General features: G+C 45.6%; 1 protein-coding gene across 2 annotated transcripts in view; it reads left to right on the top strand.

Annotated features, from left to right (window-relative positions):
- TRPM6 (transient receptor potential cation channel subfamily M member 6) overlaps nt 1-12,959 on the top strand; it is a 730,325-nt gene that overhangs the window by 249,226 nt on the left and 468,140 nt on the right. For both annotated transcript variants that reach the window (XR_013607100.1, XM_078675782.1), the window contains exon 7: nt 11,350-11,521. Coding sequence is in view for 1 of the 2 variants with exons in the window: in XM_078675782.1 (XP_078531908.1) it covers nt 11,350-11,521 (172 nt within the window). In the remaining variant the exon portion in view is untranslated. The remainder of the gene's footprint in view (nt 1-11,349; nt 11,522-12,959) is intronic.

The following is a 12,959-nucleotide window of genomic DNA, read 5'->3' as shown; positions in this document are numbered from 1 at the left end:
TCAGATCGTGATTTCAATAATAATACTGCAAATGATCAGTACCATAAAACAAACTAGTTAATACACTGCAAGATATTCCATATGTTAACGGCAAATTATGGTAAGTAACACCTTTGGCAACTGATGAAGGTAATTACACACATACGTATCAATCACTAACATCCATTGTGTCAATGTACTCATTTAATAAACTAGTGTACACATTCAATGTATAGTCAGTTTTTGAGAGGTCATGATGTTAAGAATTGTCTTCCAAAGCAATAGCATTTGTGCTATTAATTTGAGCGGTTTCAAAAGAAATTGTAAGCTTAGAATCTCCTACAGGAACATAGTGTGGCAAATTCAAAATAAGCAATGCAACTAATAATCAAAGCCGTAAGAATAAAGATTCCAGTATATATTAATTTACATCTGTTGGACTTGGCCCTGCTTGCAGGGTCACCCCGAAACTTTTTGCCTTCCGCCTATTCTTTATGCTGTTATAGTAGTGGCGGGTTACGGACTCTTTTGGTTTGGTGTAAAGTGCCTGTGCTCTCTGGCCTCCATAGGCTAGCATGGAGAACTTTCCCCCCTATGGATAACTCCTAAAGGAAACCAAATAAATATGTTATGATTGGTGTGGTGGAATTGGAAATAATAAATGCTGCGCAATGGTGTACGCAGGTTTATTTTCACTGTGTTAGAAATGTCACTTTCAACAGTGGCCATTTCTGTATGCTTTGTGCCGCATGCCTGAGGTTTTGTTGCAGGTCTAGTTCTCGAAGTGACAGGGTGCTCTACACCTCCCCCAAAATCAGTTGGGACCGGTTTCCCCAGAGAGCCTTCCAGAAGCTTCTGGCCATTTCCAGTAGGTGGGGTGAGGGGTGTTAAACAGAGGAGCTGGGACTCCATGTGGTGTGCTGGGACTTTGATGTGGAGGGGACACTCTGCCAGGAGGTACTGCCGCAAGGGCCTGCGTGCTCTGCTGTCCACAGGGCCAAGGAGAAACCTTGGCTGGAGTGAAGACTGCTGTGCCAGGAGGAGGGCCACATTATGGGGGTTGACTGTTCCAAGGAACTGCTGTCCGGTTCTGATAAGCTGCTCACTGCCTGCTGATCTTACCCAGCCTTGCCTCTGCACCCTTGGACCCTGACTTAGCACTTTGTGAGTGCTACAATTTTATTTTGCCTGCTGTTGCCACTTCTGTGCCTCAGATGAAGAGAGGCGCTACATTTTTGTCCCTGGAGCGCTATATTTGAATTGACTGTGCTTCCCTGCTTGCACTCCAGCGCCTTGTGGGCCCTATTTCCTCGATTGCCAGGAGAGGAGCGCTTCTGTCTTTAATTGGCAGCACTGGGATTCCCTTGGTGCTGTTAACATAGCGGGAGCCTACCCTGCGCGCTGCACGGGAGAACTGTCTATTTCAAAATACAGCTGGAGCCTACCCCGCTTTATGCATATTTTAGTTGCGGGTGCCCAACCCGCGTGGTGCTTCAACTTAGGAGGGAGCCTCCCCTCATTGCCGCGCAGAGGAAATGCCGAAGATCGCCGCTGCAGGCCCAGGAGTCCCGGAGCACTGCGCGGGCTCCCCCGCTGACGTCAGATGAGAGCCGTGCTGGGATTGGTGCGGCCGGGAGGAGCGTCACCTAAAGAAGCCGCGTGGAGGCCCAGGGAGCACGAGGCTTCCCACTCCACCCTTGCGACCTGCTGAAGCCGTCCGGAGCCTTGGGGGCTCCCCTTGAAGTTCCAGGTCCTAGGAAGGGGGCCCGGGGGAAGCCAAGGGAAGTGCTGGCAGAAAGGAGGATGGGATTCGCGGGACTCCTATGTGGGAGGGAGAGCCCCGCGGGCAATCAATCAATCATGGTATTTGTAAAGCGCGCTACTCACCCGTGAGGGTCTCAAGGCGCTGAGAGGGGGGGTTCGCTACTGCTCGAAGAGCCAGGTCTTGAGGAGTCTTCTGAAGGCGAGGAGGTCTTCGGTCTGCCGTAGGTGGGTAGGTAGGGTGTTCCAGGTCTTGGCGGCGAGGTAGGAGAAGGATCTGCCGCCGGAGGTTGTTGGTTGGATGCGGGGGACGGCGGCGAGGGCGAGGCTGGCGGAGCGGAGCTGGCGGGTGGGGGTGTGGAAGCTGAGTCTGCTGTTCAGGTAGGCTGGTCCGGTGTTGTGGAGTGCATTGTGTGCGTGGGTGCGGAGTTTGAAGGTGATCGTCTTGTCGACGGGGAGCCAGTGTAGGTTTGTCAGGTGGGGGGTGATGTGGCTGCGGCGGGGGACGTTGACGATCAGTCGGGCGGAGGCATTTTGGTTGCGCTGTAGTTGTCGTAGGTGTTTGCCTGGGATTTCGGCGTAGAGTGCGTTGCCGTAGTCCAGCCTGCTTCTGACGAGGGCCGCAGTGGAGTGAGTGTGCGTGGTGCAGGGGGAGCCCGGGGCACATTGTCGTGCCTGCCCCCGCTGTCCCTATAGGACCCGGTGCGCCTGAGAGAGAGCGGGGCTCCTGTGAGCTGAGTGGAGCCCCGCATGGCCATCCCAAGAGTGCATGTGCCCAGGAATTGGTTAAGAGAGACCAGTGTGTAGCATATCAGCTGGCCAGGAGTTCTGGCCCTAGGAGACATCCAGAGCCTGCTCTGAGAGCCCGGTGAGTGGGGCATTGGGGAACTGGTGGTGGAGGAGGCAACAGGGCACATTATTGGTGACCCCCCCTCCCCCGGTGGTCCTTCCCAGAGGACCAGAGTGGTCGTGCTGGCTTTCCTAGCTGCCCCGCTTAGCAGTGGGCAGCTGCAACGTGCGTCTAGCTTGTGTGGGAGTCCACGTGGGAGCATTTCTGAAGTGCAGAGGCCCCAAGTAGGGCCCCAACGGGCCAGTATCCTTGTGCCTGCACAGCGGCTCCGCCGTTGCGGGTCGCTGCACCATTTGGGGCATTGTGAATTTGAGAGCCCCAGAAGAGCGGCTCCCATGCTCCAAGTTGGCCAGGACTGACTTTCCTTTACTCAACTACCCCGCCAGACAGTGGGCAGTGGCAACATGGACAAATCCATTGGGTAGAGTCCCAGGGTCCCAAGCTAATCAACAATGTGGAACATTTATTCTAGGTGCTACCATGTTTGCCCTGCTGTTACGATGCATAATGCGATGTTTATGCTAATGTTATGCCCAAGGTGTTGCTGATGCAGGTATAATAATGAGAATACATAATGCGTTTCCTGCCGGCTGAGGAGGCCTTCAGGTTCATAATTTATGCCCCGTTCTAATAGGGGTAGGCGTGATGTAAGTTATGTTAAAGATTTTGCTCTTGCTTTTAGGTTAATGAGATGCCCCATGTCCTTATGTTGGTGCGGTGCATAATGTGTCTCTCTGCCTAACCTGATATTTCTGTTCTAGGCCTACTGCAAATGTGATGATGAGAAGTTCCCTATTTCATCAGGGGCTATTTACTGTTCTATTTTTGCTACTGGACGTGACCCAGGTTTTACTGGTGGTCTGGCATTCACTGCGTATGCCCTAAGGTGATGTTCACTCATTTCCAGGGATGGGACTTTCCGGTGTGCACTACTGATTAAGGTTTATGCCCATCCTACTAGGGGTATGCCTCGTGTAATTGTATGCCTAATGTTGCACTTACACTTATGGTTATGCCTAATGTTTCGACATTGATGGTGACACCTAATATTGTGCTGAATGATGTTTTAGGCTTCTGTCTAATACCCATGTGTTCAGGCCTTATGTTAGTATAGTGAGGCTATGTTCATAATCTTGCCAGTAAATACTGGCTGTTTTGCATTGGTTGGTGTACTCTGTGATGGTTCTGGCTGCGGCCCGATTGGCCCTGCCCTGTACATAATCCCCTGTAAATTGCTACCTGGTGACAGTTGGCACAGTGTTATAGGTGCCTGTGATTATGATTCTACTGTGTTTGCCTAATACACAAGTTATTTTACACAACCTGGTGTGGAGTCTCTTTTGTAGTGTGCCTGGTGTGTCGCCTGTAAGTGTGGACTGTGCAGATGCTTTACACATTGCTCCGGAGTTTAGCCTACCTGCTCCGCACCAAGCTACCTCGTTTATAGCAACATCTAAGAGAGATTTCAGTGTTAATCCTCATAGCTTCTTGTAATTCAGATTGTTTAATTAAAAATTAAAAATGTGAAAATAGCAGCAAGTGGTTTGAGGAGTTTTGCACAAAAATCTCAAGGCACAATTCAATGGTTCTGTTCAATATGGAAAAATACGCACATCAGCTTCGCTGTTGAGTATATTCAGTATGAATTGTGTTAGTCCTTCTAGTGGAATACCAATGTTGAAATTCAAATGCACAACAAAGTTAATTTCAAAGAGGTTCAGGTGGACTCGTATTGTTAAAGCAAAAGACAGCAAATTCCTGCTTCCCTTCATTTGCAGCCAGAGAATTCATTCAGGAGAGGAGTATTTTTGACTGGGTACTCTTGCTCTTTTTGATCTCCTTACAGCTGTTTGCTCAACATCACTGTCACTTTAATCAAACTGCTCAGAACTTTCAGAAATAGTTGGTGGTACTCATCCTATAGTCAGGCAGCTTCAAAATATCTCACTTTTTTGGGGCCAACGGTCTCTGGGTACAACTCGCTTTCTTGCTGGACTAGGCCCTTTGTTAGGATCTGTATCTCTTGCAGTCAACTCTATTGGCTTAGACCCTTCGGAACTGACAATATTTGACTCTCTCAGAGTCCCCTCATGCTAAACAAGTGCTGTCCCAGCTGCTTGCTGGTCCCCAACAGCTTGACTAACCTGTTCTCTCTGTCTCACTGTAACCACCATCACATCGGGAACAGGTGCTGTTGTGTCATCAAGGTTACAAGGGACTCTGTGAGTATGGGCGTTGTGCACCCAATTCAGAAGACCCCCACAATTTATAGCAGTGTTGGTGACCAGGATCACCTGGTAAGGCCCTTTCCAGTGGGGTTCCAAGCTTGATTTCTACACGTGCTTCTTTACCATTTTCCAGTCACCGGAACACAGGTCAAGGCAGTGCTTTTGTTGAGTCTTAAGAGCAGCTTCTCCAACCTGGTGAGACATGGAATGTACCACATCAGCCAAACCTTTGCCAAACCATTGCAGACATCCAGGATTAGATCATCTGTTATGCTGACAAGTGCATTTGCAGGAACAGCTGGCGGTGTCTTCACTTGACCCATTATAACTTAGTGGGGTGACAATCCTGTCCTCTCGTCTGGTGTACTTCTCAAACTCTTCAACACAAGAGGCAATGCATGGGGCCACTTCAGTGACGTTGAAGTGCACGCTTTTAGCAATCTGGATTTCAATGTGCCATTGATCTGCCCCTCCCAGATCTGAAGCCTCTGGACGGTAATTGCAGTGGAGCTTCTGCTCAACTTGTAGTGCTGCACATAACATTTTCAGGACCTCATAATTAAAATTAGTTCCTCAGTCTGACTCAAATGACAGGAATCTGAACCGTAGAATTAACTGTCTTAACAATATTTTAGCTACTGTTAAACTATCAATCCTTTGTGTCGGATAAGCTTCTACCTATTTTGAGAAAATGAAATAATGACCAAAATATATCTCAAACTGGTGCAAATGGGCATCTCTATGAAGCCAATATGTCTCCTGGTACCACAATATCAAACACAGTATTCAAATCAATCCATAAAACTTTTTACATTTTCACAAACCTTTCAATCTGTCTGCACCAATCCATTGGATTTTCTCTCAATTTTGGAAATTCATGTGTAAATGACAAAATATTAGATCTTGTCTAAGGCACATGCACATAACCTCCACTCGGTACTTCTTTCATAGGAAGCATCTGTATTTCTATATCACCTCTGTCGATAACAACTGAAGGTGTCTGTCTATGTCACATTTTCTCATCTTTGCATTTCATCACACAACACAATCTAAGCCAAAGCGAACACAAAGTACATCCCCATTAATACTCCCACTCCTTTGCTCCTACACGTCATTGAATTTCAGATGACACTTCATCAGTACTCCATCAATCCTTCTTTTTGCCGAACCATGAAATTCTGTTTTTTTTGGACTTGGACAGGGGAAACCTATTTTAGGCAACCTAAAACCTCACTTCACTAGACAGAACCATAACTCTGCTACCAATATTTGATCCAGCGAAAGCATTTTTTAACTTTAACTAACTCTCTAACCATACTGGGCCCTTATTACGATTAGACAATCCTCATCACTGCACTTTACCACAGAGGCAATGGTCCACTAAAGGATCTTTCTCCTTCATAGTGAGGGATGAGAAATCACGATGTTCAAACCAATTGGTCACCTAATGAGGACCAATAATTGGTAGCCAACTCACAATTTAGAGATGAGGTTCAAATGCATTATTCTCAAAACCATGTTATAAAAGCTTTGCAATTGGAAGATTGGGTCTTCCTAAAGAAGTTCAGTCTAGCCAGATTTATACAAACTAAACGTTCTGCTATTGCAAAACAAAATAAGAGAAGCAGAACCTGGTGTTCTGAGAATAATCTATGATTCTCACTATTACGCATTTAGAATTCAGTCTCTCATAAGCACAGTTTCTAAGGGAAGAACATAGGACAAGGAATGTTCTTTCTAAGGAAAGAACATAGACTCAGGCAATTTAGATAATTTAGTTATTATGTTAAAGATCCAAAATCAATGCACATAAGTAACATTTTGAGCATTTCAGTCAAGAATCTTACGGCATGTAGTATAAAACCACTTATTATTTAAAATCCTAAGAGGATAGTTAAAGTTACAGATTCCTACCACCAATAAAAGAAAGGAGGATGGTTAACTGGATCAAAAGAGTTCTCTAAAAAGGGGTTAAAGGAATCAAGCTAAAGTCCACTAGGGGAAAGTCCATGGGCATGGCTAAGAGGAAAATGGAGAAAAATCAGGAAAAATCAACTCTAGTCTCTCACCAGACGTCTCCAAATAGTCCAGCGAGCAAGTTCATTAGCAAAGGTAATAAAGCATGGGGCATAGAAGATAGGTTGTCAGCAAAGAAGGATTCCAATCAATCTGCTAAGAGCAGCAGCATCAGCAAAGAAGTCTAAAAAGTAAGAGCGGACGACAAGTAAGGGCTAGCTCTGATCAGTACCAGACCAAAAACTAGCGCACCTCCTCCTCTTTAGAGTCACTTTTATAATTGTAAAATGTTCCTTAGTGACATCAGTTACTGTAGCACAATGGTCTGATTGTCATTTTGTTACTCCAGCACACTTACCCATGCAGCTCATGAGAAACGACTGTCCATTCCGTCCTCACAGGTTAGTTGACAAAGAGGTATATACTTTGTTTCAACCAGAAGTCAGGTTCTCACCACTTCACTTACAATGAAAGACTGGTAAAATGTCCTTATTCATACAAAATTGTTACATAAACAGAACAGATAAAGCAACATTTGAAGAAGCATGTCAAAAGTACATTGTACCAAGCTATGAAATAATGGAGCTTAGGGAAAAGGCAATTTATCATTTTAGAGTTAGCATTTCTTATTTAGTAAATTAAATGTATAAATAATTTCAAACATAACGAAATAAATCAAGAATTTCATATAATGAAATAGTGGCAATACTGTCAGTGATTATTATATAGAAATATCCAGGGCTAATTATAGCATATTTTCACACATTTTAAAGTATATACATGTAACTTATTCTTTTTTTTTTTGTTTTTTGTTTTTGAAGACCTTTATTTGCATCATTAGGATAAACATGTGTGGGCCTACAACCAATCCGGCCGGCCACAAGTCAAAAACGATCAAGAATCAAAATAAGCGACACAAGGCCAGTTGGCAGGCAAGCAAACATAATTGAACAATGCTAGAAATGGGATAAGCGGCAATAACGGCCCAATATCAGGATCAATGAGGTCTATTTTATAATAAGGGGACAAGGCTCATGGCTGACTCACAAATACGGGAAAACCCAGAAACAGAAATACACCCATGCCAAAACGAGAGGAGGGGGGTGGGGGTGGGGGGTGGGTGGGGGGGGAGGAGGATGTAAGGGCACGAGTCGACCGTAGCACAAAACAAACGCAAAATATAGTGGAGAAGCATACAAGTGCTACCAAGATCTCATGACCCCCACCCAATAACACGCTAACAGAGGCAAGGGGAGCGGATAAACTGTACGAACCGAACCCACTTCTCTCAATACGAGCCTGGGAAAAAGGGGTAAGGGGGGGTAAGGGGGAGGAAACCAAAAAGGGACAAAAAAGGGGGGAAAGGAAGGAGAAGAGCAAAGTAAAAGAAATATAAAAGGAGAAAGACAATCGTGCAAGATGGGCGCCACCCCGGGCCAGGCAACCCGCGGCTAATAGTACCGAAGAAAGTGGAAGCTGGCGAAAAGAAGGGTATGGCAGTCGCAACGAAGCATCGAGACCAATAAAAGTGGCATAGCAACAGACCCCAACCCACTTATGCCTGAGAAGCGAGGACAGAAGCGGCACCGCTATAAAGGGATAGAAAAGGGCCATAGAACCAAAAGAAAACATCTGAAAGACCCCGCCCACCCGTCCCACCCCGCACCCCTGCAGAAGGCTACGGCCTACCCTCCAAACAGCGTGCCTGTCGCCCTAATCCGAAACCCGAAATATAGTGAAAATAGAAAGTAGAGGAAGAAGACAAAAAGAGGAGGAGAGGAAATACGAAACAAAAATAAAATGTGAGGGAGGAGCCAGAGGATATGAGCAAACACATTCGGCTACGACCCTCCCCCGACCAACGAATGAATAAGTATCAAATCAATACTGCACCTTCACATACAGCAAAAACCACAGGGAGGGGGAGGAGGAAGAGATTGTAACATTTCACCGTGTCGGGAGTACAAACATCAGTGCAACGGGCAGGTAAGCCAGCAAACTATCATGTCGTACAACTCACCCCCAACCCTTCTTAACCACGAAACCAACCCAATAAAGGATAATGTGGAGCAGACCACCCAGCACAAAATAATCGTAATGTTGTCCAGAGTCACGGCAGTGATATAAATCAGGGAGAGCCTTCGTACGGTGGGAATACAAAAAGTCAATAAAGCAAGTCAATTGTAGCAGTAACGACAGGGCAAGCAAAGGCAAGCCGAAGTCCAGGTGCGCAATTCGACAACACAAAGGTACCCCTCCAGAACAAAAGTTCGAATCCAACGAAGCGGGAGCAGACAGCGGCCCACCATAAGTCCCAGGTACCCGGGAAGGAGCAGATCTCTGCGTCGTGTGGAAGTCCTCGAAATCCAGGCGGCGAGGAAGCAGAGGGTCAAAAGTCACCGGCCCATCAAGCGGCCGAAGAACAACAACAGCAACTCCTGGCGCAGCCGAAGGGGGCGAAGCAATGGCGGCATCAGGACGATAGGGGTGCATGAAAGAGCGGCGGCCCAAAATGGTGGCGAGCCGCATGGGGTCGGTAGAGGCACCGGGGGCCAAGACAGCGTACAATGACATCAAGGCGTCCAGGACATCTCCGGGCGTGGGCGCTCGAGTACACACCCAGGCCTCCGCACAATCCGGCCGGCAAGGAGCGTCGGTGCAGAGTGGAGCACCCCCCGCATTGTCGGTAGCCATCTTGTGAGTTTCGCCGCCCCACACTCCACCGTGGGCCCCCAAACAGTTCCCAAATGTAGGACTTTACAGACCTCCGGAGGCTCCCAACAACGGCCTCACCGGCACAGGATGGGCGAGCGCCCGATGGGGGGGGGGGGTGTCCCCTCCGAACAGTGGCAGGCCCCACAGGCGAGAGCCAGGCGCGGGGTTCAGGGCCGCCGGACAGGACAAAGGCGAAAGGACCCCTTCACACGGTCAGCCCCCAACACATCTCGTCCCCCTCCAGCCGCACGGCCCAGTCATCGGGGCCGGTTCAGGATCTCCGGGGCACACGCACAACGGTTCCCACCAGTGGCTCACTCTCGCGGCCGGAACCGGCAATCTCTTCTCCGCCGGTCGGATCCCGCAGGCGAGGTCCCGGTCTCGAGTGCCCGGAAGCCCCAATCTCACCGAGGGAACAGCTGCGGACCCACAGCACACAGGAACCTCCGGACCAGACGGTGAGTAAGAGTGGGTCTTTAAATTTCAAATTCTGTATTGAAGTAGCGTCGCAGTGCAGGATATATTGCAGGATAGTCGAGGTTAGCCGGAGGGCCGACGGAGCCGAGCTAAAAGGCGGCCATTACGTCCTCGAGCTAGGCTCCTCCCCCATGTAACTTATTCTTAAAAATAATTTTACTAAAATCCTTTCCAGGTATTTATGATCCAAATAATGTCAAGTGTTTATACTGAAAATATCATTCAGATAACATAAGGCATTCTAATTTTGCACTACATTTTTATTCATGATGTATTACAATGAAAGTAATAGAGATGCTAAGTCTCACCATTAAGAATTGCACAATTTTGTTAGTGAAAGCATTTTCATCATACATTTTCATAACTCTTCCGTTATAATTCTCTTATTAATAAACATTTAAACTAATCATATTTAAATTCTTTTGTTTCAACACATTTAATTTTCTAAGTTTCTGCACTGTTTTTCTCAGACTTGCAAAGTGCACGTTAGAGTTTCTGGGCCAGATTCACAAAAGTAATCTGAGACAAAATCCTAACTTTACGACTTTCGGTATTCACAAAGGACATTTAGGAGTAGTAAAGTTAGGATTCCTAACTTTACTACTCCTAAATGCCCTTTGTGAATACCGAAAGTCATAAAGTTAGTATTTTGTCTCAGATTACTTTTGTGAATCGGGCCCTCTGTGTATTAGTCAGTAGTTGTATATATTATCATATCAGCTTCTAATTTGATAGTATATGAAATGACAGCGTCTTTGAGGGAAGGAAAATAGGGAGGGTGATGATTGCATACAGATGCAGAAATAAAGGGCCCGATTTAAAAAGGTAAAGTTAGACGAGAGTCTAACTTTACGACTTTCGGGCTTCACAAAGTTAATTTACTACTCGTAAATGACCTTTTTGAATACCGAAAGGCAAGCTTTCAGACTTTCAGTATTCAGAAAGGGCTTTTACAAGTAGTAAATGCTCTTTGTGAATACCAAAAGTCTAAAAGTTAGACTTTCGTCTAGCTTTGCCTTAGTGATTCGGGCCCATAGCCATTGCAAACAAGATTTGTAAACTCACATTAAACACCTTCATTAAATTGTATTTTCCTTGGGTTCTATTTCACAAGTTTTCAATAACAGAATGCATTTTTCCTATGGTGATCTTGTAATATGCTTTCCAGTCTTCAGTTATTTTACCAGGTAGTATGTATCCTTCTGCCCACCAAGTTTTACAGATATATCTATTTTCAATTAACTTTAGAACGGAAAGAAAATAACAATAGATAGACAGTAGTTTGCAAGTCATTTACTGAATTCTGTTAACTTTGTTTTTTAGGTAGTGTGTCTGTATCAGACACTGGGCAACCCCCTCAGCAAGTTAACAAGCCTGAACAGCATGCACTCCCATTTTATCCTGGCAGATGATGGAACTGTGGGCAAATACGGCAATGAAATGAAATTGAGAAGAAACTTGGAAAAATACATTTCCCTTCAGAAAATACACAAACGTGAGTAAATAGTGTATTCAATGTTTTTTGGCCTTAAAAACGTATAATTTGTTTAATAAAAAGCAGAAAATATTACCATCTTGTACTCTTGCAGCGATAATACCGATGTTTATGCTGAGTATTGAAGTAAGCAAAAGCCACACAGAAAATGGACCGAATGCAGAGCAAATCAAACATTCACCCCCAGTCAATAGATCTGGGGTAAATCCATTGTTCTTTTTCTCGCCATGCCACCCCAGTTTAGACCCAGCCATATCAGTCTTGACTCTGCGCCTCATGAGACCAGTCCAGCCAGAAATGCCAAGCTAGGTCCTTCCTGGACTGGAAACAAGCATCCTGGGACTAGTTTCGGGGCATCACCCCACATGAGCCAGGTTAGCTTGAATCCAGTGACACAGTGAGCCCGTGACACACGTCTGACCATACCGGCGCACTTTGGGCGAGAAAGCAAAAAACACACAGATAATGGACGGTATGCTGAGCAAATCAAACATTCACCTCCAGTCAATAGATCTAGGTTAAATCCATTGTTCTTTTCCTCACCATGCCTCCCAGTTTAGACCCATCCATATGCAAATGAGTCTTGACCCTGTGCCTCATGGGAACAGTCCAGACCGAACTGCCAAGTCAGGTCCTTCCTGAACCGGAAACAAGCATCCTGGGACCAGTTTCGGTGCATTCGTGTCCAGTGACACAGTGAGCCCAGGACATATGTCTGGCCATACCCGGCGCACTTAAGGCGAGAAAGCAAAAGACACACAGATAATTGGCAGAATGCACAGCAAATCAAACATTCACCCCCAGTGACTTGATCTGGGTTAAATCCATTGTTCTTTTGCTCACCAAGCCATATGTACAGAAATAAAACTCTTTACAGTGATCCACCACAAGTCAATTAATTGCCTCAACATCCATTGTTGTAGACAACTAACGACTCCCTAAAGAGGTATGAATATCTCCACCTTTTTTAAAATCTCTCACGTCCTGTTTGTTAAACCATTTTTTCCCCTTGGCTTCAAAGTAGACATGAATTGATGAAACAATGGCCAAAAACAGAATCTGTTGATTCTCTTTAGTCTCTAAAGTATGTGTCTAATTCTAGGTCAACCTGGATATACCCTATACACATTGAACTTATACATTTTAAAACCTCTTTACTTTTTCCTTCTTTGCTATGGTGTTTCTGAAATGTGGTAGAATGTGAAAGTCAACAAGTAAAGAGAGATATTGATTTTGAACAAATAATTGTTGAGTTTAAATAATAACATTTGGCACCCACAAATAATATGCTGATTACCATAGGATAACTTTTTTGTAATAGTGATTATGTCCTCTATGTCTTGCACAGTTACAGAGGACGCCCTATGTGGTCATGATACATGAAATTTACATCATCACATGTCCTTGTAACTTACACTATATAGGAATGAGTTCTAGA

Source organism: Lissotriton helveticus, chromosome 2_1 (genome assembly GCF_964261635.1).
Source record: "Lissotriton helveticus chromosome 2_1, aLisHel1.1, whole genome shotgun sequence".
NCBI classification, from domain to species: domain Eukaryota; kingdom Metazoa; phylum Chordata; class Amphibia; order Caudata; family Salamandridae; genus Lissotriton; species Lissotriton helveticus.
This window is presented reverse-complemented; position numbering and strand designations above follow the sequence as displayed.